This window comes from Artemia franciscana, chromosome 4 (assembly GCF_032884065.1).
Source record: "Artemia franciscana chromosome 4, ASM3288406v1, whole genome shotgun sequence".
Classification (NCBI taxonomy): Eukaryota; Metazoa; Arthropoda; class Branchiopoda; order Anostraca; family Artemiidae; genus Artemia; species Artemia franciscana.
Window position 1 is genome coordinate 34,576,379 of NC_088866.1, and position 26,190 is coordinate 34,602,568.

Here is a 26,190-nt window from a genome sequence, read left to right on the forward strand (position 1 = left end):
CGTGGGAGGGGGCCTAAGTGCCCTCCAATTTTTTGGTCACTTAAAAAGGGCACTAGAACTCTTAATTTCTGTTAGAATGAGCTCTTTCGTGACATTCTAGGACCAATGAGTCGATACGATCACCCCTGAAAAAAACAACAACAAACAAACAAATAAACACGCATCCGTGATTTGTCTTCTAGCAAAAAATACGGAATTCCACATTTTTGTACGTAGGAGCTTGAAACTTCTACAATAAGGTTCTCTGATACTTTGAATCTGATGGTGTGATTTTTGTTAAGATTGTATGACTTTTAGGGAGTATTTCCCACTATTTTCTAAAATGAGGCATATTTCCTCAGGCTCGTAACTTTTGATGGGTAAAATTAATCTTGATGAAACTTATATATTTAAAATCAGCATTAAAATGCGATTCTTTTGATGTAATAATTGGTATGAAAATCCCATTTTTTAAGAGTTTCGATTACTATTGAGCCGGGTCGCTCCTTACTACAGTTCGCTACCGCGAATTGTTTGATAAATAGAACTATATCTAAGTAAATATTTAAAAATTTGTCCTTATTGGTTAAATTAAACGCAATAAAATTGTATGTTTTCAGAAAATTCTTATAGGCCTACCTTATTTTTCCTTTTTTTTATTTTTGTTTACTATGAACCCGAAACAATTTTGACGAAAATAATTACTATCCTATAAAAAAAAAAAAAAAAAACAAAGAACATTTTTGGACACAACTTCTGACCGAATTACTGATGTGGTTATTCATTGCACATACACCACCTATCACAAGTTTCATCTGTTTCAAACAGTTTTTGGTAACAAACCGAAAGTAAGGACGACACAGCTCAATAGTAAAAGAAATTTAAAAAACAGAATTTTGATTTCAATACATATATCAAAAGAGTTGGCTTGTTATGCTGATTCCAAATATGTAAGCTTAGTGCTATCTGTCAAATGCTTATTCTGCTTGAGATTTATTAAGCTTAAGTGTTATCCATCAAAAGTTATGCGCCTGAGTAAACGTGCCTGAATCGCATTATCAGATTCACTGAATACGAGAACCCTATTCATGCTCCCATCTGCAAAAGTGTGAAATTTTGTATTTTCAAACAGTTTGAGGTAACGAACTGTAAATAAGGAGCAACCTGGCTCAATAGTAACCAAATTCTACAAAACGGAATTTTGATGCCAATAGTTACATCAAAGAATCGCATTTTAATGCTGATTTTAGATATAAAAGTTTCATCAAGTTTACTTTTACTCATCAAAAGTTAAGAGCCCGAGAAAATTTGCCTTATTTTAGAAAATAGGAACAAAAACCCCTTAAAAGTCATGGAATCGTAACGAAGACAAACCATTAGGTTAAACGTATCAGAAAACCATGCTGTAGAAGTTTCAAGCTCCTGTCTAAAAAAATGTGGAATTTTGTATTTTTTGCCACAAGACAGATCACGGATGCATATTTATTTGTTTTTTTGTCCAGGGGTGACCTTATCACCCCAATGGTCCTAGAATGTCACGAGAGGGTTCATTCTAACGGAAATTAAATGTTCTAGTGCCCTTTTTAAGTGACCAAAAATTGGAGGGCCCCTAGGCCCCCTCCCATACTCTTTTTTTCCCAAAGTCAGTGGATCGAAATTCTGAGATGTCCATTTTATTCAGCATAGTGAAAAACCTGATAACTATGTCTTTGAAGACGACTTACTCTCCCACAGTCCTCGTGAGAGGTGCTGCAAGTTACAAATTTTGACCAGTGTTTACGTATGGTAATGGTTATTGGGAAGTGTACAGACGTTTTCAGGTAGATTTTTTTGGTTGGGGGGGGGAGAGGATTACGTGGGGGTATCTTTCCATGGAGGAAGAGAATTTCCATGATGGGGGCACAGGGTTTCTAGCATTATTTAAAAAACAATGAAAAAATAAATCTGAAAAGTTTTTTCAGCTAAAAGTAAGGAGCAGCATTTAAACTTAAAACAAACAGAAATTATTACGCATATAGGGTTCGCCTCCTAATACCTCGCTCTTTGCGCTAAAGTATTTTTAGTAATTTCAACTATTTATTCTACGGCCTTTGTGATTCAGGGATCATTCCTACGGAATAAGGACAAAATTTAAGCTTTAGCGTAAAGAGCGAGGTATTAACGAGGAAGAGAAGTCTGACTTCCACCAGCTTGGAGAGGATTTGATACGAAACAAGACAAAGGCAACTGACCGTATCCGTGTTCTTTGGAACAAGATCGAGTATATTCGTGTTTGAACTTCGGTTTATTTCAAGTATGATTTTGAATCAGGACTTTAAGTCGTTTGATTAGAATGGGGAGTGGAAAGGCCTCTGAGTCTGAACTGCACCTAAAGAAAGCTTATCCAAAGCGTCTGCCTCTTGCTGCTGTCAAGTATCAGGATTTGCAAGTTATTAGTTATTCCTCGAATCCATCATGACCTGTACAAAAATCTGATATATTTCAAAGTGGTGAGACATGCCCTAGAAGAGTCGGACGTTAAAGACGCCGATCAGCAAGTTGTTGACGAAGAAGCAGCGTACTAATTTGTGCACTTTACAACGTATTTTGATTAAAATTAGATATCCAATTGAGGTTCTTAAGTGACTACAGACACATATTCTTGTCCCATCTAAACTTCGTAAATAGCGGTAGCTTATAAAGCGTGGGGGTTAGAGATTTTTTGACAATGGTGCTGTATAAGCTTGCAACTTTGAAGGTTAAAATTTCTGTTTACTGTAAAATTCTTATATTGTCAGTTACGACCTTTCTTATATTGTCAGTTACGACATATATATATATATATATATATATATATATATATATATATATATATATATATATATATATATATATATATATATATATATATATATATAAAACCTTTCCTACTACTTAAAGTCACAATCCTAAATTTAGCAAAACACAACGAAGATATTACAATATTTGATTGTTGTGGGGATAAATTTATTACGAAGAACACAACATTAAAAGACACTAAGAAACAAAGGAATGAAGTTTTCAGGCAGACTGGAAGAAACTTAGCGGATCACCTTCCATATCAAAAACAATCTCAAGAGAGAAGAGTAAAAAGGAATCTGACAACTAACTACAGCGTAAATTTAATAATGAAAAGGAATCTAAGATGCTTTTTAGCCTACAGGAACTCTGTTTCACAAGCAATTTTGAGATCGCCAATGTACTACTAATAGTTAGTCTTGTCGATGCTTTGCAATCTGAAGGGTTTAAATTTCCGTCCTTGGTCCGGCTCAATCTGATGCTTTTGCTTGCCAATGCCCGTAGTTCTTCCCTACTTCGCCTTACACAATAACACCATTTCTCGCCAATTTCTGATAATAATATGCTCCCCACTACATCAACACACATCGTCGGCCTAAAAAATTAATCCCCATCATCGTATCTGCAAAAAAAAAAAAAATCATTAATAAAATGAAAAATTACTATCTAAACCGTATTGCATTGTCTTTTCTTTTTCATTTCAAAATTGTATGATATAGAGCTGTGTACACATTTAGATATGCTGACAAAAATTAAGTCTTCCAATGCGTAGTCAACTCTTATCAGATATATTATGCTGATTTCATATCTAATTCCAGGATTTATCCCAAGGCCGAGGAGAATTTACTTTAATTAAGAGCAAATTTTATTTAAAAATGTCGTACTCCGGTTCCTTTGTTTTCTTGCATCAAGTTAGATTCGTTTTAAGTAAGTGAATTACTAGGAAGTATGAAAGTAAATGTTATGTAAATTGAAAAAAAAAGAAAGACTATTTGAAAAATGACAATTAGGCTTCTCCAGATTTAGGCCCCCAGGAAACATCCTACGCGTAATATGGCCTAGTTTATAATCCGTCTTGAACAATATTTAGCAAAAAAAAAAACAACAACAACAACAGAACTGACTTCTTTATGCTATAACACCGCAAATAGACGAAAAAACTGACAAATTTTATTACTAAACTAGTGGTTTTCTAAAACACGAGTTGGATTTGCACAGAAACATTGAAGAAAAAAAAAATGTTGCAAGCTTTATTTTTTAGCGGTTGGACGACGAATCATAATTGAAATAACTGCGGTTTTTCAAAACACTGAAACAGGGTTTCTCAGTTCTTGAAATGCTTTACTGTGCAATTAAGCTTTTCGCAAAAAAAAAGAAAAGAAAAAAAAAAAAGCATTATATCTTTTTCCCCTCAAAATGAAGCTATTACTTGAGCCTTCCGAGAGAAAGGATAATCGAATTTTAAATACAGCAATATTGCTAAATCAACTGCATTGTAATGAAATTGGTCAACTGAATGATGAGAACACTATGAGCAGAGCATGTCAGATAACAGACACAAAATAAAAAAGAAAAGGGGAAAAACAACGCAGACTATACTCCCTTGCGAGGACAGAAGCCCAACAATATTAAACTGAGAAATCTTCACTTGCACCCACCGTGTAACGTCACTTAATTTTTGTTCTAATATAAATAGTTGGCTGAGAGTTACGGACACTCAACAATTCATGCAAAGTAAGATTATCACTATTGCTTGCAATACTTGTTTATTTTCGTTTTTTTCTCATTAGTGTTACTCAAGTACTTAAATTGCAACTTGGTGTTTACAAACTTTGTGTTCAGCAAATGTCTAATTTGGACTGCAATTTTGTAAGGTAGTTTTTTTTTACCCTTGCTATCTTAACAAAGCCCCTTTTTCTTAATCCATCAATGGAGTTTGCGTATTAATCCAATTTTGCCGGATATATATATATATATATATATATATATATATATATATATATATATATATATATATATATATATATAAATACTTTCTTTTACTGATGTGATATTTTTTTACGCATTTCGATCACGCTTTGGAATTGTTCTGATATTAGTAAACAACAATATTGTTGCGGCTAAGTACTTGTGTAAGAATTTATCTTGGAGGGAGGGGCCATTTAAAAGTAGAAAGTAACTTTTAAAAAATAAGTAAATTTAAAGGAAATATAAGATATTGGAGGGAAAATTGCAAAAATCTCAACGTTCCATAGGCCATTTGCCCCTGATTATTTATTATACACCCCCTAGACATTGTAATATGCTTTTTGGCACTCCCCCACCCCACATTTCCTGGAATAACGCCACTGAAACACACAGTAGCTAACTTAAGCTTATGCTCCTCTTTTAATCTCTGTTCCTTCTAGTTAATTAAATAAAAAAACAAGTTTTTTTTAACTGAAAGTAAAGAGCGGCATTAAAACTTAAAAACGAACAGAAATTACCCCGTATATGAAAAGGGCTGCTCCTTTTTCAACGCCTTGCTCTTTGCACTAAAGTTTGATTCTTTCTCTCAACTCTACTTTTTAAAACAGTAAAAACTTTAGCGTAAAGAGCAGGGCGTTGAAGAAGGAGCAGCCCCTTTCATATACGGAGTAATTTCTGTTCGTTTTAAGTTTTAATGTCGCTCCTTACTTTCAGTTAAAAAAAACTTGTTTTTTATTTAATTTCTGAATGTTTTTTAGTTAATCCATGTTTTGATTTCGGCTCTCCGCAGAATCATTAAAGCGAAATTTGCATATTTATTTATTTGGCTAAATGGCTTTCCCACAGTTTTGATCGAATGATTTTGCTAAAATAGGAGGGGAAGGAGGCCCAGTTGCTCTCCAATTTTTCGGGTACTTAAAAAGGCAACTAGAACTTTTAGTTTTTACGAACGTTTTCATTAGTAAAAGATATACGTAACTTACGAATTAGCTTACGTAACAAACTTCTATGTTCGTATGTCTTTATTACGTTTATGAGAAGGTTCGCCCACTCGTCAATAACTCTTTGCATTAAAGCTTAAATTTTGTCCCCTGAATCACAAAGGCTGTAGAATAAATAGTTGAAATTACTAAAAATCCTTTAGCGTAAAGAGTGAGGTATTAGGAGGAGGTGAACCCCTTATATGCGTAATATTTTCTGTTCGTTTTAAGTTTTAATGCTATTCCTTACTTCCAGTTGAAAAAAACTTTTTCATATTTATTTTCTCATTGTTTTTTTAAATAATGCTAGAAAATGCGGCGCCCCCTTTATGGAAATCTTCTTCCCCCATGAAAAATTTCCACCACATAGCCCCTTCTTCTCCCCCCCCCCCCTCCCAACCAGAAAATTCCCCTGAAAACGTCTCTACATTTCCCAATAACCATTAATATATGCAAACACTGGTCAAAATTTGCAACTTGCAGCCCCTCCCACGGGGACTGTGGGGGAGTAAGTCGTTCCCAAAGGCATAGTTATAAGGTTTTTAGACTATGTTGAATAAAATGGCTATCTCAGAATTTTGATCCGACTACTCTGGGGAAAAGATGAGCGTGGGAGGGGGCCTAGGTGCCCTCCGATTTTCTTGGTCACTTAAAAAGGGCACTAGAACTTTTCATTTCCGTTCGAATGAGCCCTCTCTCAAAATTCTAGGACCACTGGGTCGATACGATCACCCCTGGAAAAAAAACAACAAAAAAAACAAATAAACACGAATACGTGATTTGTCTTCTGGCAAAAAATACAAAATTCCACATTTTTGTAGATGGGATCTTGGAACTTGTACAATAGGGTTGTCTGATAAGCTTAATCTGATGGTGTGGTTTTCATTAAGATTCTATGGCTTTTAGGGGGTGTTTCACCCTGTTTTCTAAAATAGGTGAGATTTTCTCAGGCTCGTAACTTTTGATGGGTAAGACAAAACTTGATGAAACTTATATATTTAAGATCAGCATTAAAATGCGATTCTTTTGATGTAACTATTGGTATCAAAATACCGTTTTTTAGAGTTTTGGTTACTATTGAGCCGGGTCGCTCCTTACTACAGTTCGTTACCACGAACTGTTTGATTACATAAAAAAACTAGTTTTTTTAACTGAAAGTAAGGAGCGACATTAAAACTTAAAACGAACAGAAATTACTCCGTATATGAAATGGGTTGTCCCCTCCGCAATCCCTCGCTTATTACGATAAAGCTTTTAATTGTTTTAAAAAGCAAAATTGTGGCAAAGTCAAACTTTAGCGTAAAGAGCGAGGGATTGCGGAGGGGACAACCCATTTCATATACGGAGTAATTTCTGTTCGTTTTAAGTTTTTATGTCGCTCCTTACTTTCAGTTAAAAAAAACTGTTTTTTTTTTTTATGTAATTTCTGAACGTTTTTGAATTAATGCACGTTTGATTTTGGCTCTCCACACATAAATTATTAAAATGAAATTGGCATATTAATTCCTTTTTTGGCTAAATGGCTTTCTCTTAGTTTTGATCAGACGATTTTGAGAAATAAGGGATGGGGAAGGAGGCCTATTTGCCATGCAATTTTTCGGTTACATAAAAAGGCAATCATAAATTTTAATTTTTAACGAATTTTTTTATTAGTAAAAAATATACGCAACTTAAGAATTAACTTACGTAACAAACTTTTATATTCTTAAATTTTTATTATGTATATGAGGGGATTTGTACCCTCGTCAATACCTCGCTCTTTACACTAAATCGTAAATTTTGTCCCAATTCTTTAAGAATGACCCCTGAATCAGAAGGGCCGTAGAGTAAATAGTTGAAATTACTAAAAATACTTCAGCTTACGATTTAGTGTAAAGAGCGAGGTATTGACGAGGGTACAAATTCCCTCATATACATAATAAAAATTTAATAATATAAAAGTTTGTTACGTAAGTTAATTCTTAAGTTGCGTATATTTTTTACTAATAAAAAAATTCGTTAAAAATTAAAATTTATGATTGCCTTTTTATGTAACCGAAAAATTGCATGGCAACTAGGCCTCCTTCCCCATCCCTTATTTCTCAAAATCGTCTGATCAAAACTAAGAGAAAGCCATTTAGCCAAAAAAGGAATTAATATGCAAATTTCATTTTAATAATTTATGTGTGGAGAGCCAAAATCAAACGTGCATTAATTCAAAAACGTTCAGAATTACATAAAAAAAAGTTTTTTTTTTAACTGAAAGTAAGGAGCGACATAAAAACTTAAAACGAACAGAAATTACTCCGTATATGAAATGGGTTGTCCCCTCCGCAATCCCTCGCTCTTTACGCTAAAGTTTGACTTTGCCACAATTTTGCTTTTTAAAACAATTAAAAGCTTTAGCGTAATTAGCGAGGGATTGCGGAGGGGACAACCCATTTCATATACGGAGTAATTTCTGTTCGTTTTAAGTTTTAATGTCGCTCCTTACTTTCAGTTAAAAAAACTAGTTTTTTTATGTAATCAAACAGTTCGTGGTAACGAACTGTAGTAAGGAGCGACCCGGCTCAATAGTAACCAAAAACTCTAAAAAACGGAATTTTGATACCAATAGTTACATCAAAAGAATCGCATTTTAATGCTGATCTTAAATATATAAGTTTCATCAAGTTTTGTCTTACCCATCAAAAGTTACGAGCCTGAGAAAATCTGCCCTATTTTAGAAAATAGGGTGAAACACCCCCTAAAAGCCATAGAATCTTAATGAAAACCACACCATCAGATTAAGCTTATCAGACAACCCTAATGTACAAGTTCCAAGATCCCATCTACAAAAATGTGGAATTTTTTATTTTTTGCCAGAAGACAAATCACGTATTCGTGTTTATTTGTTTTTTTTTTCCAGGGGTGATCGTATCGATCCAGTGGTCCTAGAATTTTGAGAGAGGGCTCATTCGAACGGAAGTGAAAAGTTCTAGTGCCCTTTTTAAGTGACCAAGAAAATCGGAGGGCACCTAGGCCCCCTCCCACGCTCATCTTTTCCCCAGAGTAGTCGGATCAAAATTCTGAGATAGCCATTTTATTCAACATAGTCTAAAAACCTTATAACTATGCCTTTGGGAACGACTTACTCCCCCACAGTCCCCGTGGGAGGGGCTGCAAGTTGCAAATTTTGACCAGTGTTTGCATATATTAATGGTTATTGGGAAATGTAGAGACGTTTTCAGGGGAATTTTCTGGTTGGGAGGGGGGAGAAGAAGGGGCTATGTGGTGGAAATTTTTCATGGGGGAAGAAGATTTCCATAAAGGGGGCGCCGCATTTTCTAGCATTATTTAAAAAAAAAAATGAGAAAATAAATATGAAAAAGTTTTTTTCAACTGGAAGTATGGAATAGCATTAAAACTTAAAAAACAGAAAATATTACGCATATAAGGGGTTCACCTCCTCCTAATACCTCACTCTTTACGCTAAAGGATTTTTAGTAATTTCAACTATTTATTCTACAGCCTTTGTGATTCAGGGGACAAAATTTAAGCTTTAATGCACAGAGTTATTGACGAGTGGGCGAACCTTCTCATAAACGTAAGAATCTTAACGAAAATCACACCATCGCATTCGGCGTATCAGAGAACAAGCTCCTATCTACAAAAATGTCGAATTTCGTATTTTTTACCAGAGGACAAATCACGGGTGCGTGTTTATTTTTTTTTTTCCAGGGGTCATCGTATCGACCAAGTGGTCCTAGAATGTCGCAAGAAGGCTCATTCCAACGGAAATGAAAAGTTCTAGTGCCCTTTTTCAGTGACCAAAAAAAATTGGAGGGCACCTAGGCCCCCTCCCACGCTCATTTTTTCTCCAAAGTCAACGGATCATTGGATCGATTTTGAGATAGCCATTTTGTTCCGCATAGTCAAAAACCATAACAACTATGTCTTTGGGAATGACGTACTCCCCCACAGTCCCTGGGGGAGTGACTGCAAGTTACAAACTTCGACCAGTGTTTACATATAATAATGGTTATTGGGTAGTGTACAGACGTTTTAAGGGGATTTTTTTTTGTTTTGGGGGTGGGGTTGAGGGGAGGGGGATATGTGGGAGGATCTTTCCTTGGAGAAATATGTCATGGGGAACAGAAATTCAATGAAAAGGGCGCCGGATTTTCCAAAATTACTATAAAAAACAATGAAAAAATAAACATGGAAAAGTTTTTTCAGTTGAAAGTAAGGAGTAGCATTGAAACTTAAAACGAACAGAGATTATTACGCGTATGAGGGGTTCTAAAAATACTTTATTATAAAGAGCAAGTCAACCAAGTCAACCAAGTTCAGTTTGGGGTATTAAAGTAAAAACTCGTGATTTGAAGAAGAGGGTTTTGACGCCATTTTAGAGAATTCTCAAGTCATGATCTTACCGTCAACGTAGCCAAGTCGAAGATAATTCGTTTCAACCCTCTGAAGCGGAATATAGATATGCGTCTAGTCCCTTTCCCGATTGTGAACGAAATGAAAACCTCGGGAGTAACTTTCACTAGTGACTGTAGTTTCAGTACACATATTAATTTAACAATCCACAAGGCTAATGCAAGCCTTCAGACACTTACCAAAATGAGGCGTTTTGGGTGTGATACTGAAAGTCTTCTGCATGCCTACATGTGTTATGTTCGCCCGTTGCTCGAGTACGCGTGCCCGGTGTGGGGTCCATCTGCTATCCGCACAGCGTACCTATTATGCGACATAATCCGTCCTAGCTAATAAGAGCCATCGATCACTACTACCCGAACCAGCCCCTCCCAACAGTCGAACTCGGTTACAAAATAAACTTCTACCCCCTAAAGTATGAGCTAATCGTTACGCCAACTCATTTGTGCCTTTCTTCACATCAGTTTTCAATGCTGAGTTGTAGTGTGTAATTTTTGTTTAAATGTATGATTTTACAAAAAAAAAAGAAAAAAAAGAATCTAGCTATGCTACGAACTGTATATATAAACAAAATAAGACTTGCAATAAAATGCGATCTTTAAAACTAAATTAGAAAAAATAAAAACACACGGATATAAAAATTGGACAGCCGAATTTCGAATATAGAGCTAAAATATACTTTAACAAATTTCAGAGTATTAGATAAATTCCGTTATTTTACTTGTTGTTGCTGTTTTTATGATAGAGCGAAAGCGTGGTCTTCGTCGTTATTTATGCCACCCATAAATAAACAGACACGTTCTGACCATAGCAAAAGAGAAAACTTAAAAAGAATATGAAAAAGAAAGAAAATGAGCCTTAGTATCAAATCCCTTTTTAAACTGGTAGCTTTAATCACAACAAAAAAGAGAATATAACTAACTTCAAAAAATTGGTCAGTCTCTAGGAGCAGTGCACTCTTTGGAAAGATGACCTATTTCCTGACAATTGTAACAACGCCTTTCATCTCCACTAGGGCAATCACGAGACAGGTGACCTTGCTTGCCACATCGATGACAGGATCGCTCTTCATTGCACTCACGGGCCAGATGCCCAGTACCATTACAATTGTAACAGGTAGCTACAAAAATTCACAATTAATTTATTGTTATTATTTCCCTATGTAATTGGCAAGTGTTCGTCAGTAATCTGACGTGTGTGTGACGCAAAGGGTAGCTGAAGCCTAAAAGAAAGCGCATTCCCGGGGATCTTAGAATTTACACATACAGTCCCACCCCAATAATTAGAGGGGGTCGCTTTTCAGCTTCTATGCCTGAAAGCAAGCGAACATTGCATACGGTCAAGTTCTACACTACTTTGCCTCATCTGGGGGAATCTCATCTTGAAGGATTGAATGGAAAGATTCAAGTAGTTTTATTAGTTTTCTGGGAAGAGGGGGGGGGGGATAAAGATAAGGGACTTGAATTTCGTGTCATCGAAAAAAAAAAATTTTCTCTTTCTTTTTAATGCCATATTCTTTGGCTAATTTGCAAATAACCTTCCAAATGTACTCCCCCTACTTATTTAACTACATTATTTGGAGAAACCACCAGCCTTTTGGGCCTGACAGAGCCTCAGTCAAAGGGCATGTAATACATTATTGCTAAACAAAATAAGTAGACAAAGTATATATGGAAGGTTATTTACAAACTAGCCAAAAGAATATGGCATAAAAACGAAAAAAATGTTCTGTCCAGAGAATTTTTTTTTTCCAGTCTTCATAAAAAATAAACGTCAATTTTTCGTTTTCGTTTTTATGCTATATTCCTTGGTTAGTTTGCAAATAACCTACCATACGTACTTTGCCTGCTTGTTTTGTTTGGCAATAATGTATTACATGGCTTTTGACTGAGGCTCTATCAGGCCTGAAAGGCTGGTGGCTTCTCCAAATAACATAGTTAAAAATATCAACCAAAGATTTTCAGAGAGACAATTAAGCGGTGGCTAAGCTGTTAATACACAAAGTTCGCAAATAGGGACAAGTAATTATAAATCAGAGTCGACCTGAAATTTCCATTACACTGTGAAATCTACGATAAAACAGTCTTTTGCGCAAACAGTCGGTTTACTTAAGTTCAAGAAAAGCGCACTAGATACATAAATACTTGTATGTATTTTTCTTCTTTTTTTTACAAACAACAGATAAATAATGGGCACGGATAATCATTCCTGTTTTGAACTTCCAATATCCATGTCTACACAAAAGGAAATTTGTACTTGGATCTAAATTCATCCCCCTCCCCAAATACATATCCGAATCTATGCAGATGTCCCATTTTTGTCACTAAAATAAAAAGAAAGCATATATGCATAGGAACGAGGATATTTACAAAAAAAAAGAAGATTGGACAATGAATCAGAACCTAGAAACAAAATCGTAGCTTTTCAAAGGATCGGAATTGCGCGAATCTTCCCAATTCTTAAAATTATTCCAGCATGTAATTCAGTTTTTTCAAAAAACCTTGCAACCTTTTCTTTCAGATAAAGCTTAAACTCTCTTAAACAGAATAATCAAACTTGTATATAAGGATTTGCTGACAATAGTACTACTTAGTTACTCGCCTTGTTGATAAAAGGGTCAATTCAAAATTAGTAAAATGACAGTCATGCCATCACTTGATAATGGTTGGTTTTAGTCGGTTCATTTTATTTATTAGCATATTGTCTGAAGGGCGGCGCGGGGGGAGGTCAATTTCTGAAGTGGCCTGTTATTGGATTTGGTGAGAGGTCAGTGGTGTGATTTTGTAAGCTCAGCCATAGTCGACCTAGCCCTAAATGGGTATCTGGAAATATCTGGGAAAGGTAAGTAGGAAGGGTGTGCAAAAGCACAAGATGCAGCCTCCCTCCCCATTGCACTTCCTGGCTGAAGGGCCTTGAAACGGAGATAAGCACCGCCAGTTTGGACTTGAAGGGTCTAATGCAGTATCCTTTACCCTACATTATTACCAAAGAGATTGCACTTGTAAGGATTCTTTCGTTGTTTATTATTTATTAGACTTATTCAAACGATTTCAGCTGTAACTTTTGCATTTTAATATTATCCCTTTTTTTGGGGGGGAGGGGCAGGGTTTTATGAAGAAAATATAAAACCGTAAAAATATAAATTTCGAGAGTCACAGCCGTTTTTATGAGCCTTCCTAGCAATACCACTGATGAAAACAAGCTTTAGCTTCCTGACACATGATTAACCTTTGAATATGTTTTTCATTTGGTTTGAGCCAGAAATGCATAAACAGCAAATTATTTAACACTCAACTGTTAAATCAGAAATATCTGTAATACCGATCTTGATTTGCTGAAAAAATTATATACAATAAAACTGGCTAGAATTAGAATTGGTAATTTTTTGGGGGCATTGTTCCATCGTTGTCCCAAAAAGATACGCAATTGATAAGTCTCTTTCTTTGAATTAAGAATTTACATTACCTTGATCAACAGGTCTGTCACAATCCCGAGCAATATGACCAGGTTGACTACATCTGTAGCACATATCATCAGAAGATTCACAATTCCTTGCCATGTGACCAAAGCGATTGCACTTGTAACATTTGGAATCTATCAATATAATAAAACAAACAGTAATTAAAGTAAAAATGTATTTAACTACAAGGTCTATACTTAGTTTCTTCTATATTTGTTCTGTAAAGCTATTCAGGTAAATTTCCTATAAGTTCAGTTTTACATTTTTCTGAGCCCTGAAAAAAAGAAGAAGAAAACTTTCAAGTGATCCTTTGGTTCAGTCTAGGAACGTGTCAATCTTTTTTTTGCAGATAAAAAAAAAACAAAAAAACAAAGAACAGAATCGTAAAAGTTCAGAATGATTACTAATGGATACTTATATAAGTAAAATTCTTTTACAATATTATTCCGGTTTGTATTTATTCATAAAAATGATGACCCAAAAGTTGTTTTATAGGAGGTAGCAGGGGAAGGTACTAAACCCCTATTCAAAATGAAAATATATTTACATTAGAAACATACAATACTACAGCTAACTACAGCAGTTTGCTACGGCAAACTAGCCTGAAAACCAAAAAATCGAACCTAAAAACAAATTAAGGCTCAATTGGGGGATAGGGATGAGAAAGTGCCTGCAGACAGCCTCCAAATGCTTTAGTCAGCTTGTAAGAATTTCTTATAAAACCCTTGGATGAATCTATAATGGAGATTTCCCAATACCCTAACTAAGCAGATATGAAAACTTAATAAATATTTCATTAAAAAATCAGAGAGAAAGAATGAGCAATTCTTTGAGGGCTAGACCCACTAAATATCATGGACCTGGATACATTTGACCCTATCCTGCTATTTTCCAGCAGCAAATAGTTAATTTTTAGAGAAAACGACATAACTGATTTTCTTATTAGAAAGGAATTTCAAATCTGTTCAAGACACCCCAAGTGAAGTAATGTTCAAATCCAAATAAATAGACGAGCCTGTCAAAACCAAGACGAGTTTGTGTTCACTTCGAACTTCTTGAGATTTGGTAAAATTTGGACCTAAAGTCCAATATTATACTGAATCAAAAAAAAAGTTTTTAAAACAAAATCTCAAGTGTCCAAAATTCCAATCCGATTTCAATACCAAAACAACAGATAAATTTCAAATCCCGATTTCGAATCCAAAAGTTCAGTAGTACAATTTATAAATCCTGCACAGAAAGTCTTGTAGTGATACATCTAGTCAATGAATATAGTTGAAGCTGAATTACGATAAAAAATCATTCTGCAAATGTGAAAGAAAAAGTGAGGATTCAATTGAATTCTGCACTAGATTTTAATCTTATTCCTCTCTTCTTTCTGAAATCCGAGTGAATTTTCTAAAATGGATATGGTAAAATGCAAATTTCGTTAACTTCGTATTTTCGCAGTTTCGTCAAATCAGCCCAATTTAAATCTGTTTCTGATTAGGCCAATTCAGTCTAAGAAAGAAGAATCTGTTCTGACATTAAAAAAGTTATTCAAGTTACTCGCTTACCAAATTTACTGCTTTTGCATCTTTTTTTTTGCCCAAGTTGAGGAGTGAGCAATAAACATTTTCCCATTTTGCAACACACTGAGTCACATGAAAGACAGAAACTGATAATCCTCAATCCCAAGATAAAAAAAATAAAAATAGATAAAACATAGTGGAAACTAGAGCACAGGGATGTAATGACCAAGAGAATGACAAACCATGGCTCATGACGTGAGATGTATCTTAAAGGTGAATAATCTTAATAGATGTATAAAAGCAAAAATAAGATCTGTAAAAGGGAATACTTTTATTGTCTAACTATGCTGCAAGAAGTCAGCATAAGAAATCTGCCAGAAGAGCTCTTTAAGAAAATCTTTTGAAATTTCTGAGGGACCAAGTCCCCATTCTTTTAAATATGCCACTGCCTCCTTTGCCTGTAAGCTCTTATTCCCATTTTCTGGTTAGAAATCAATATTGATAGACTTTTACAAAGTTACTTAGCACACTGAAATAAAAAATCATGGCAAAAACATTTCAAAAATCACAATTTTGCCAGTGCCTCACTGCTTAAAATTTTCTCCATTCTTGTATATCTTTCATTGGTGCAGCGTTAGGGTCTATCTGCTATGCTTCTGGCCAGACTCAACTTTATTGAACACGTCCAACCAGTTACATTGCCCAAAACATAAAACAATAAGCCAAGGTCTACACACTTACACACATCTTAACTAAACAAACAGCCTCATCCCCACTCCCATGAAATAAAATAAGGTACAATCCTGAAATAGCAGCCTAGCTATCCTCTTGAGTAGGATTAAACAATTAGGTACCTGAGCCTCTGCCTCCACCACCACCTCTTCCAAAGCTTCTCCCACCACCACCTCTTCCATAGCTCCTGCCTGAATCACCACTGTCTGGACATTCACGTGCAAAGTGACCAGTTTGGTTGCATCTGTAACAAACACTCATAATGCCAGTCCTGAAATGGAATAAATGTAAAATGCACACAGAAAAATGTCATAAACATAGATAAACACAGGTGATCATTTAAAAACAAATATGAAAATATTATTAACACAGGAGGCTCTTCCTCTCTTCTGGTGATATAGTTGAAATGCTCTTGGACAGGTGAGCACTTTCAGTGGTCACACAAGTTTCACTCATAATGTAATAGGTTTTTACTACTTAACTATCTCACAAGTTTTTATTGACAACATTTCAGGCCTATTTGGACCACTACATATACAGAGAAGAATACAATTAAGTTTATACACGAACAAGCCCTCCATTTATACTCTACAGACAGTATTTTGATGCAATCACCATCAGTAAAAAAGAAAGTTTCAGTAAAAATACAAGAAATCAATATTTTTGAAAATGGCTAAAACCTCTGGTCTGAGGTTCTCAGACTTGTTGAATTTGGTTTCATGGGAATATTCAGCTCCACTGAATTTTAGCAGGATTGCACCCTATTTTGGGGCTGTTCCAGCCCCTCTAAAACATTACAAGTTTTGTTACATCACAACCATAGACCACTGTAGAATAGACCAGAAGAAACATATGCAACACAAGATTTTTTCATGGGTAGGCACAGATGTGGGATCAGCATTCACAGCCTGGACAACAGGAAAAGAAATAAGACAAATTGAGCATCTAGGGGGATAAGGAAGAATACAATATGTTGAAGTGATAAAATTTGCTGTAGCTTAATTTTGAAGCTTTAACATGACATAGCAAGACTTTTGCAGATCCCAAAACAAATGATTTTAGTCATGTGCATTTTTAGTATTTTTCTTTTTTGGAGAAAGGAAGAGGGTTGAGTTTTTATTTTGATTCTGTACTTTCAGTTCTCCTTTTGGCTGTCTTGGCATAATTAGCTTTGCTTTCTAAGAAAATTGTCCTTAGAAAAAGGAAGTGACTAAATTTAATTTAGCTGCAAGTCTACATTCATTCCAACCACACAATTTCCCTGTGAGAAAAAATTTATTAAATATGAAACTGAAATATCAATGCAAAGCACCAAATTTCCAAATCAAATGTTGTCATTTTATGGCATTGTTCAAATAAAACTTATTTTTACCTTTATTATCAATAATCCAGAGATTGCAACAAGGCTTTTGGGGTTGAAATAAAACCCCAGAGCCTGGGAGCAGGGGTTGTAAAATGTGTTCCAGAGGCATTCAAGGTTTTTATGGAAGAGATGGCTGTACAAACTGCAGAGGATGTTCATTTGGCCAAAATTTGAGAGTTCTAGCTCCCTTTTAAGAGTCAAAAGTGATGGAGGGCAACTACCCCCCCCATGACTACCCCTCTTTTCACCAAGGTAAGTTTTTGGACATCTGGCAGCTTTTAGCTGGTGCCACACTCCCAAATGGAAATCCTAAGTATACCACTGGTAATAACCATTATATTTTGAGATCAGGTTGGGGAATCAACATATGCTATTCTTTTTGTGTTTTGTCAGAAGAGGTGATTAACTAAACAGAAACCACTGAAGGGGTCATTAGGGCAAGATACCCCATGATTTTGGTGTTTTTTTTTTTTGTGACCACACTGCATTTTCTATGACAAAATAAATAAGAATTCCTAATAGGGGCAGGTCCTTTATTGGACAGTGAAATAAAAATATATAACAAATGCTCAAAATATTTTAATGCCAAAACACAAAATTGAAGAGAAAAGAAGAACAAGGACAATTAATAGCCAGTGATAATTGAAAATTATGCAAATTTTTTTGTCAAGACCTCTGCTCCACCGCCTTCAGTGCAGAATAAACTGATGAAATTCAAAAAAAAAAAAAAAAAAAAAAAAAAAACTTGAAACAAAAGACAAAACTAAAATATGATGACCCTTTCTCAGTTAATGGGGACAATAATGGAGGTGCTATCAAATAAGATGAAATGGTGCAGACTATTTTATTAATCTTTTAGATGAGTCAAGAACGTGATAAGTGACTCCTCTACTTGATCCTGCACAGAAATAATATCATCCACAAACCAACCCCAAATCAGTGTTTCATGGGAAAATTTTCACCCATGAGTTGGGTGAAAAACTGCTTATTATATTGGAAATATGAGGAGGAACTATTGCAAAGACAGACAAGACGCATAATAGTTTCTATATCCAGTGTTTTTGTAGTCCATTTGGTCAATATTTTCTTCTAATTTTCTTTGAAGAGTCAGTTCACATTTTCTTATATCACAAGATGTATGCATAGATATTGCATCAAAACTGGCCAAAATTGTATCTTTTTTTTTACATCAAGGTCTTTTAATTTTTCAACAAGGTGAACTGAATTTTTAATATACAAAGTATGCATTTGCATAAGGAGACAAAAGAGGGTTGAGAAGCATTTTTCCAATCTGGCAGTCAGAGAGCTATGAGAAGCCACAATTGGGTGCAGAGGAACTCCATCTTTGTGGATTTTTTGGAGACCATAAAATTTATGAGCAGAAGAACCTTTAGGGTAAAATATTTTATACATCTGTGGAGTAATAAGCCTTTCAGTTTGCGAAATTCCTAGTTGCTTTTGTACTATATGGGTTAACTTATTGGTGGAGTCTGAATCTAAAGGCTTGTAAGTAAGGGTGTCAGAAAAAATATCTAATTTTTTGATTGTATGAAGTTTTATCAAGGATAACAATTTTATTCCCTTTATCAGCCCTGGTGATAACAATATGTGGGTCTTTTCTTAAATTCTTGAGAATTTGTGTTTCCTGATTTTTTGACCTTGAAGAATACAGAGTGAAATTAAGAATATTCTTAACCACCTCTCCTCAAAGTAAATCTGGATTTTCCACAGCACCACCTGAACCAAATATACCTGCCTCCACATTGGCAACTATCTCTGAGAAATTCACTTGTGTTTGAGGTGGGCAGAATTTAGGTCCCTTAGACAAAACATGGGTTTCTTCCAGTATAGAACATAGGTTCTCAATTGCCAGACCAGGACAGAATCTAGGTAGAAAACATCTGGAATTCTGAAATTTTTCAGATTATAATTTTTCAAACCTTTCTGATAAACAAGCCCTAGCCATACAAAAGTTGTAACAGAAAATATTCTGAGCTATTAATCCAAGGTCTAAACACTTTGGACTCTAACCTTCAGTTCACTTTAGAACTAGAAGATAACCATAAACTTCCTTTTCTAGATGTATTAATTTTCAATATGTCTCCTAGAATTGAATTTTCTATTTATAGGAAGCCTGTTCATAATGATAGGTATTTACATTTTTCCTCCAACTCCTCTCCCTGCATAAAAAGAGGAGTAGTTATTTCTTTGGTTGACCAAGTTATCAAATATCAAGGATATTTTTTTTGCAATGGATACCTCATAAAATTGCTTAAAACCATTACAAAGAAACAACAAAAAAGGGCAGAAAAGAAGTCATCAACTTCACAAATCCTAACAGATATCATCCCATTGATGGATGTGAAGAAATTTTTCACTGTTCTACCCTATGTTCCAAAACTGAGAGACAAAACTGAAAAGAATCCTTAAAAAACCAAAACTTAATGTTATCTTTAAACATTCAAATAAAATACAGAGCTTTTTCAACAGTGGCAAAGATAAAACCAGCCTCATTCTGGGTAGTGGTGTTTATAGAATTCCCTGTTTTTGTGGCCATTTTTATTGGAAGAACCCAACAGGAACTAGGGGAGAGGTTATAAGAACATATATCTTCAAATCTTCAATAGACAAGGCCATGAGGCTACACCAAAGGCCTGAGATTTTTGATTCCACCTTAGCTCAACATTTATACACTTCTTTTTCTTTCACTTTCTTCTTGACAGCACCTCTATTATTGCCCCTATTAAAGGTCTCATGCAAGTTTTCGGGGAAGCCTTTGAGATAAAAAAAAAGCACATACACAAAAAGGTAGCTCTCAATAGAGCCATGGGAGAAACTTCTCTAAGTCCCATTTATGGCAAAATTATTAATTCTGATTGTTTTCACATAAATCCACAAATTTGTGTTGCACAATTGAACAAAATATCTGATAATAATCTACCTGGAAAGCAATTAGCCTTTAAGAGTGTTGTATGTAAGATGAAATTGTGAAATGTCATTCAGATTTGTGGTTTTTATTCAGTTACCCTTTCACCATTACTAAGAAAGGGTCATCATATTTTAGTTTTGTGTTTTGTTTCAATTTTTCTATATTTTATCAGTTTATTTTGCACTGAGGATGGTCAAGCAGAGGTCTTGACCAAAATATTTGCATAATTTTCATTTTTTTCACTGGCTGTTAATTGCCCTCATTCTTATTTTCTTTTTGATTTTGTCATGATTAGCCTGTGTGGTCTCAGATTTTATTCATCTTAATGCCTCAGGCAGTCATCATCATCTGTAGAGTTACCAATATATAAAAAAAACTATATTTATACAAAACAAAACAAAAAATCCCTTTAGGGTCAAAACAAGTTAAAAGTTCATTGGCTTGAAAAGTTCCCTAACTGTTTTTGAATTTCATAATTCTGTTTTGAATAAAGGTAGTACAATTTCCTTCAAAATTCTAGATCAAAGGAAATTACTGGTCTATTGACTTAAAAAGTTAACTAACTGTTCTTGAATTTGGTAGTACTGTAATTGAATATGTTTCTGATTAAAAATGAAATAATGCAGAAATTATAGATGCTAAATTTATCATCTTGTCCATTTAATAGCAAATGAAATGTTGCTGATTCTAAAGTTGGTCTGTCATCCCCATATACACAATGTTGGTATTTTTTCCCATGACCACACTGCCTTTTCTATGATAAATAAATAAGAGTTCCAAATACAAACAGGTCCTTTTATTAGACAGTGAAATAAGGCTCTATATATTTCAATGACACATTTGGTCATCATTATCAGTAGAGTTGCTAATGCATCAAAATTAATAAAAGTATATCTATACTAAACAAACAGTATTACAACTATACAAACTACTTAATTCAATGCAGTTTTACATAATCCAAGAACATATAGTAAACTTTTATATAAGTCAATGGACTGGCAACTTGCTTTCTTACAAATTTTTAAATTTCAAATTTACAATTTTGAAGAAAATTATAACATAATTAAAAAGGTTTTGAATATTACTAAACCTAATCATTGAATTTAGCTAAAAATGCCCTTGACATTGCTTAAAATTCCAAAGAAATAACAAGAATTGCATTTTTAAAACCTAAAACCACTGGAAAAGAGATTAAAAACTCAAAATAACATAATTTTTTATAATCTTACCTGATATAGGGCAATTATACCCTATATAGCCTAAAATATAAAACATAATCAAGAACTGGGAAAAATCCAAAATTTATCATGTTGTCTATACCAGACAATAACCTTTGGCTTGTTGAGAAATCATATTATACCTCTTTTTAATTTAATATTTAGTTGGTATTTTGGTTAGGCTATTATAGGTTACACACTCTGGACAGCCCCCCTTCCATAATTCTTTGTGGTGTCTTCATAATTTTGTTCTATTTCATTAGCATTCACCAAACTTCACTTCTTGAGTGTTTTATATAATAGACAAGTACTGAGATAGGTAATAGGTCTGTTATGCATGCAATCTTCTGAACACTAGAAAAAAAGTAGACATAGTAGTTTAGCAATGCCTTCTAAGAATATGATTAGGCCCAGAATTTGGTAAATATATAGGCCTCCACAGCCTATTCATCTAATTTAGCAAGGAAGAAAGCAGATACATTGCTCAAAGCCTTTTTGAAGCTCTGTCTATATGCTATCACTTCTGAGGTAGATTCAGGTAAAATTCTAGTTTAGCTACTTTTTGCTATCACAGAAAGTGGCTAGGTTAGGAGAACAGAACTTTCAGTCATGGATCCAGAGCCAAAGACATACTCTGGGTAGGTATTACCAAGTTAACCCTTTTCAGATTTTTAAGTCTTGGAAATTGGCCTACTGGTCAGGTCTAAAGGCTGTTGAAAAACTTGTTGAAATTTTGACAAAACAATATTATATCCTACTTTAATTTTTAGTTATCAATTCTTTTTTTTTATTTTAGTTCTGAAAATGTAATTCTTGTAGGCCTAGAATTTTAAGCCACATCATAGTTTTTTTTCCCCTAAATTTAAGAAATGTATTAAGATGTTAGAAACCTCATAAATTTGGACTGAGCAAAGTTGTTAAGCTGAAAACAGTTTTGTTGTGCATTATTTAAGCAGAAGATATATTTTGCAAGGTTTCACTTTCATAACACAAAGATGTGGTGAAATTCTAGTTAATTGACTTCTTGCTATCTCAGAAAGGGTTTAGGTTAGAAAGATGAAACTTTTCAGGGATGAATCTATAGACTAAATTATGTCCTGGGAAGGTATTTTGAAGCAACTACCTCTACTTCTTCTCCTTCTAGAGGGCCGTGACCTTTGATGATCTTTAAAATTTGTGTTATAAAAGTGAAACCTTGCAAAATAGATCTTCTGTTCAATTGAAATAGCCTACAATAAAATTGTTTTCAGCTTCATAACTTTGCTGTATTCTATTTAATAAGGTTTTAAAGATATGCAAATACATTTCCTAAATTTTGAAAAAAAATTTATTTCTACTCAAATAACAGGAATTGTATTTTCAAAACTAAAGGCAGAGAAAAGGCAACTGGTAACTGAAAATTAAGGTAAAATGTTGTTTTGTCAAAATTTCAATAGGTAATAGACCTGTCATGTAGGGAAATTTCAGGGCTCTCTAGAGGGAGAAGGAATGGAGGTGGGTACTTTAAAATACTTTTGCAGGGCATACTTTGACCTGTCCCTGAAAGTTTCATTTTCCTAACCTAAACCCTTTCCAAGATAGCAAGAAGTCAATTAACTAGAATTTTACCCAAAGATGTTCAAAGGTCAGGGTCCTCTAGAAGGTGTGGAGGTAGTTACTGTAAAATACCTTCCCATAGTCCATACACCAATCCCTGAAAGTGTCATGTTCTTAACAAAACCCCTTTCAAAGATAGGCTAGCAAAAAGTAGGCCTAGCTAAACTAGAGTTTTCCATGTAAAAGAAATAACCAACAAACAAAGAAAATAGAAATAATAAAATTTCCATGTATACAAAGGCCTATATGAAAAAAAAACAGCCAAGTTTTGAATAAAGCATAGGCCTAGTCTAAGCCTTTTTGGGAAACTGGAGGGGGGAAGAGGTGGACTGGGACATATTTAAAACAGCAGTAATTAATACATTTGAACCAAAATCGATTGATATATTTTTAAAATATAGCTTAGAAGTAGACATAGGCAAGCTTAACTCAATACGAAGGTAAATGACCAAGAATTTATAGCTATTAACTTTGAACACACCCTGATAGGCCTACTTCAAGCCAGTTGGCTATACTAAATTTTCTGTTATAAGCTGGAAGCAACAACTTAGGATGACAAACAACTTTACCTTCCAGAAATAAAAACTTTTCAACCCAAAATGCAGGAAAGATTTTGATGAATATGAAATGCAGTTTTGAAACAAATCGACTAAAATTTATAGATAGCTCTCTGGGAACTAATGCTTATCCGTACTTTTTCAAATTTCGAGAAAAACACAATAAAACAAAAATTGGTTTTGTGGTGCTGAATGAAGCGCCAGTTTAAAGCCGCTAGTAAGGGAGACTTGGTGGTAGGAATTCGGTCTTGTTGGACTAAATTTACTAGGTCAAACGAAAAATGGATGTGACATTTTGCCCGTCCTTTCTGCTGCTAAGTTTGTTACGACAAAAAGTACAGGACAGCGCTTTTGTTCCTTTTCCAGTTTGTTAGGACGACTTTTGTCAAAGTTTTCTCCAGAATAAACAAAAAGGCTTATCTTGTAAATAAGACGTGGCATTTCTTTCTTTTTACACTGCTTTTCTCTGTTAAACTGAATTTTACTTTTTGCTAACTTTTTTTAGTTGCTTCGCCAAGCCTGGTGGTGAATGTACTTGGGAATTCTATGGCAACCTGTCCAATTAAGCAGAAAGTAATTTAATATGAAATAAAATATTTATGACGCAAAATAAAATCGTGGGTTTTGGAAATACCACTCTACTGAGTTAAGAAGTGAAATTTAACCATTAAAAGTACCACAGATCTTAGAAAACTATCCACATTCAAGGATATTGAGAAATAACCTCTTCCTTGCCATTTACGTCTTTGGTCTAGATTGATATGGTTGACCTATGGTATAAAAGATATTTTTTTTGGGATCGGGTAGCTTTAATTGATCAATATTGATTGTCGGGCTGACCTTTGGTACGTTTATTTAGGATTGCCTTTGGAAAATTGGAAAAGTTTTTAAATGTTTTGTATTTTTTTATTGTATCATTGTATTTGTCTATTCTGTGGGGCAAATAGTCGCAGTGGCGTACGTTTAGCCAGGCCATGTAGTGTTGTCTGTTGCGTTAACAAAATTATTATATTGTACCAGCCCACTACAGATAAAGTTATTAAAGCTTTTTGTCAATTCCCAGTTGGTACGGTTCCAATAATTAGTCAAGCGTTCCCTAAAGAAACACTACCGAAGCTTTAATCCCCCTTAGGACCTTACCCCATACCTCCTCCAAAGGCAAGGTTACTTTACCTACCTAGTAAAGTAGTTTGTAATAATATAGTATTACCACAAACCTACTTTACTACAACTGGTGGCTTGCGGAAAAACTGTGTCGAGAAGACTAAATAAAGCTGTAGATTAAAATAAAAATTACTTTACCAGAAGACAAAACGGCTTCCCTAACAACGATACTTGAAATTGCCAGAATTATACCAAAATACGCGGGATTTTCAGATGTCGATAAATTCATCGAAAAATTGTGAATTTTCGACGATGTAACAGAAACATTTGACGATAAAGTCAGAGAACAATGGGTAGCACCTAGATTAAGGGGAAGTGCGCTAAAATATTTTGAATCAATTAAGAAAAAGAGGTAAAGGTCAATGACGCTCTAATAGAATATTTTAAAACAAGGTTCATAGAAACGAGTATTTCCGACAGGCTAACAACAGAAGTAGTTATGTTTAACGCCTCAACTAGTATTTGGAAGTGTGCAGACAAGATTTTTCGGTCTATATACTTACAGTTGGGCAAAAGCAGAAGTGACGAGACAGTACAAATTGTACAATTACATACCTTTACACAAGGGCTACCGAAAAAAACTACTAAGACTAATATTATCACGCAAGCCTGAAAATCTCGAGCAGGCTATGAATTTAGTGGAAACGGAGATGAAAACTGATGAAGCTATGAAAAAACTTGATCAGAAGTCAATAAATAGCCCAGAAAACAAATAAAAAAATTAACCATGGAAGAGGGAAAGAATGTGTCAAACTTGGGGAGACAAATCGTGAACCAAAAAGGCGCAAAGGGGGCCAAAGGCCATCTTCCATAGAAATAGCCGACCAATTCCCCGACCCTGAGTCCTTAGCGACCTGGAACTACGAAAACTATGGGCCCCCATCCACCACCTGATATAGACAATAGTAGAATCAACAACGATAGGTTAAAGATACATAGAAGTGAATATACGCCCCCTAGAGATCAGGAAACTAACGATCAATATAACAAAAGATTTTTTTACCATTATTGTGGCAAACCGAATCACTATACGACAGATTGTTGGCATAGAATTCAAAAGAAAGGGCCAACATACAAAGCAAGACACTAGTTTAGAACACAGGGTGGCAGAAATTTAAGGAGGCAGGGAACAAATAATACTTGGCAGACATCAAATAATATTCCTGAATTTATACCAAGAAACCAAACAGTAAACAAAACCCAAGGTTAAAATAGTAACACGGAAGAGAACTGAGAAAGCCGCAAAAACTTTTGGACAAATAACAGTGGGCATCCAAACGGAGAAACCTGTCTGTAAGGGTCGCCAGAGCTGTATATGTTCAAAGACCCCTATTTAGTTTGGAATGTGGAGATAAATAATGATTTCACGATTTTACGTTGTTTTAAAATTGAGTGTTTTCAAAATTTACCGTGTTTACTTGATACAGGTGCGCCGAAATCCTTAACTAGAGAGGATGTTCTTAAGATGTTTCCTCCTAGTCACAAAATCGTGTTAGCAGATGCCAGAATACCCTAA

General features: G+C 34.7%; 1 protein-coding gene across 2 annotated transcripts; it reads right to left on the reverse strand.

Moving 5' to 3' along the window:
* Nucleotides 1-2,942: 2,942 nt before the first annotated feature.
* On the reverse strand, nucleotides 2,943-23,654 carry LOC136026345 (DNA-binding protein HEXBP-like). 2 transcript variants are annotated; one of them, XM_065702856.1, is made up of 5 exons: nucleotides 23,523-23,654; nucleotides 15,971-16,119; nucleotides 13,611-13,739; nucleotides 11,068-11,265; nucleotides 2,943-3,418 (listed from the first exon to the last, which is right to left on the reverse strand). In XM_065702856.1, the coding sequence occupies exons 2-4, from the start codon at nucleotides 16,107-16,109 to the stop codon at nucleotides 11,081-11,083; spliced, it is 453 nt and encodes a 150-aa protein (XP_065558928.1). In that variant the 5' UTR covers nucleotides 16,110-16,119; nucleotides 23,523-23,654; the 3' UTR covers nucleotides 2,943-3,418; nucleotides 11,068-11,080. The 2 variants fall into 2 exon arrangements, with proteins under 2 accessions (XP_065558928.1, XP_065558927.1); XM_065702855.1 differs by lacking the exon at nucleotides 23,523-23,654 and adding an exon at nucleotides 18,911-18,990.
* Nucleotides 23,655-26,190: the final 2,536 nt, after the last annotated feature.

Bases quoted from the DNA above. Each gene is read 5' to 3' on its own strand.
- LOC136026345 (XM_065702855.1), bottom strand. From the start codon at position 18,975: ATGTGGAGGCAGGTATATTTGGTTCAGGTGGTGCTGTGGAAAATCCAG. The intron at 16,120-18,910 runs GTGGTTAAGAAT...ATTCCATTTCAG, and splicing joins CAGATTTACTTTGAGGAGAG to GACTGGCATTATGAGTGTTT. The intron at 11,266-13,610 runs GTAATGTAAATT...GAATTTTTGTAG, and splicing joins TGACAGACCTGTTGATCAAG to CTACCTGTTACAATTGTAAT.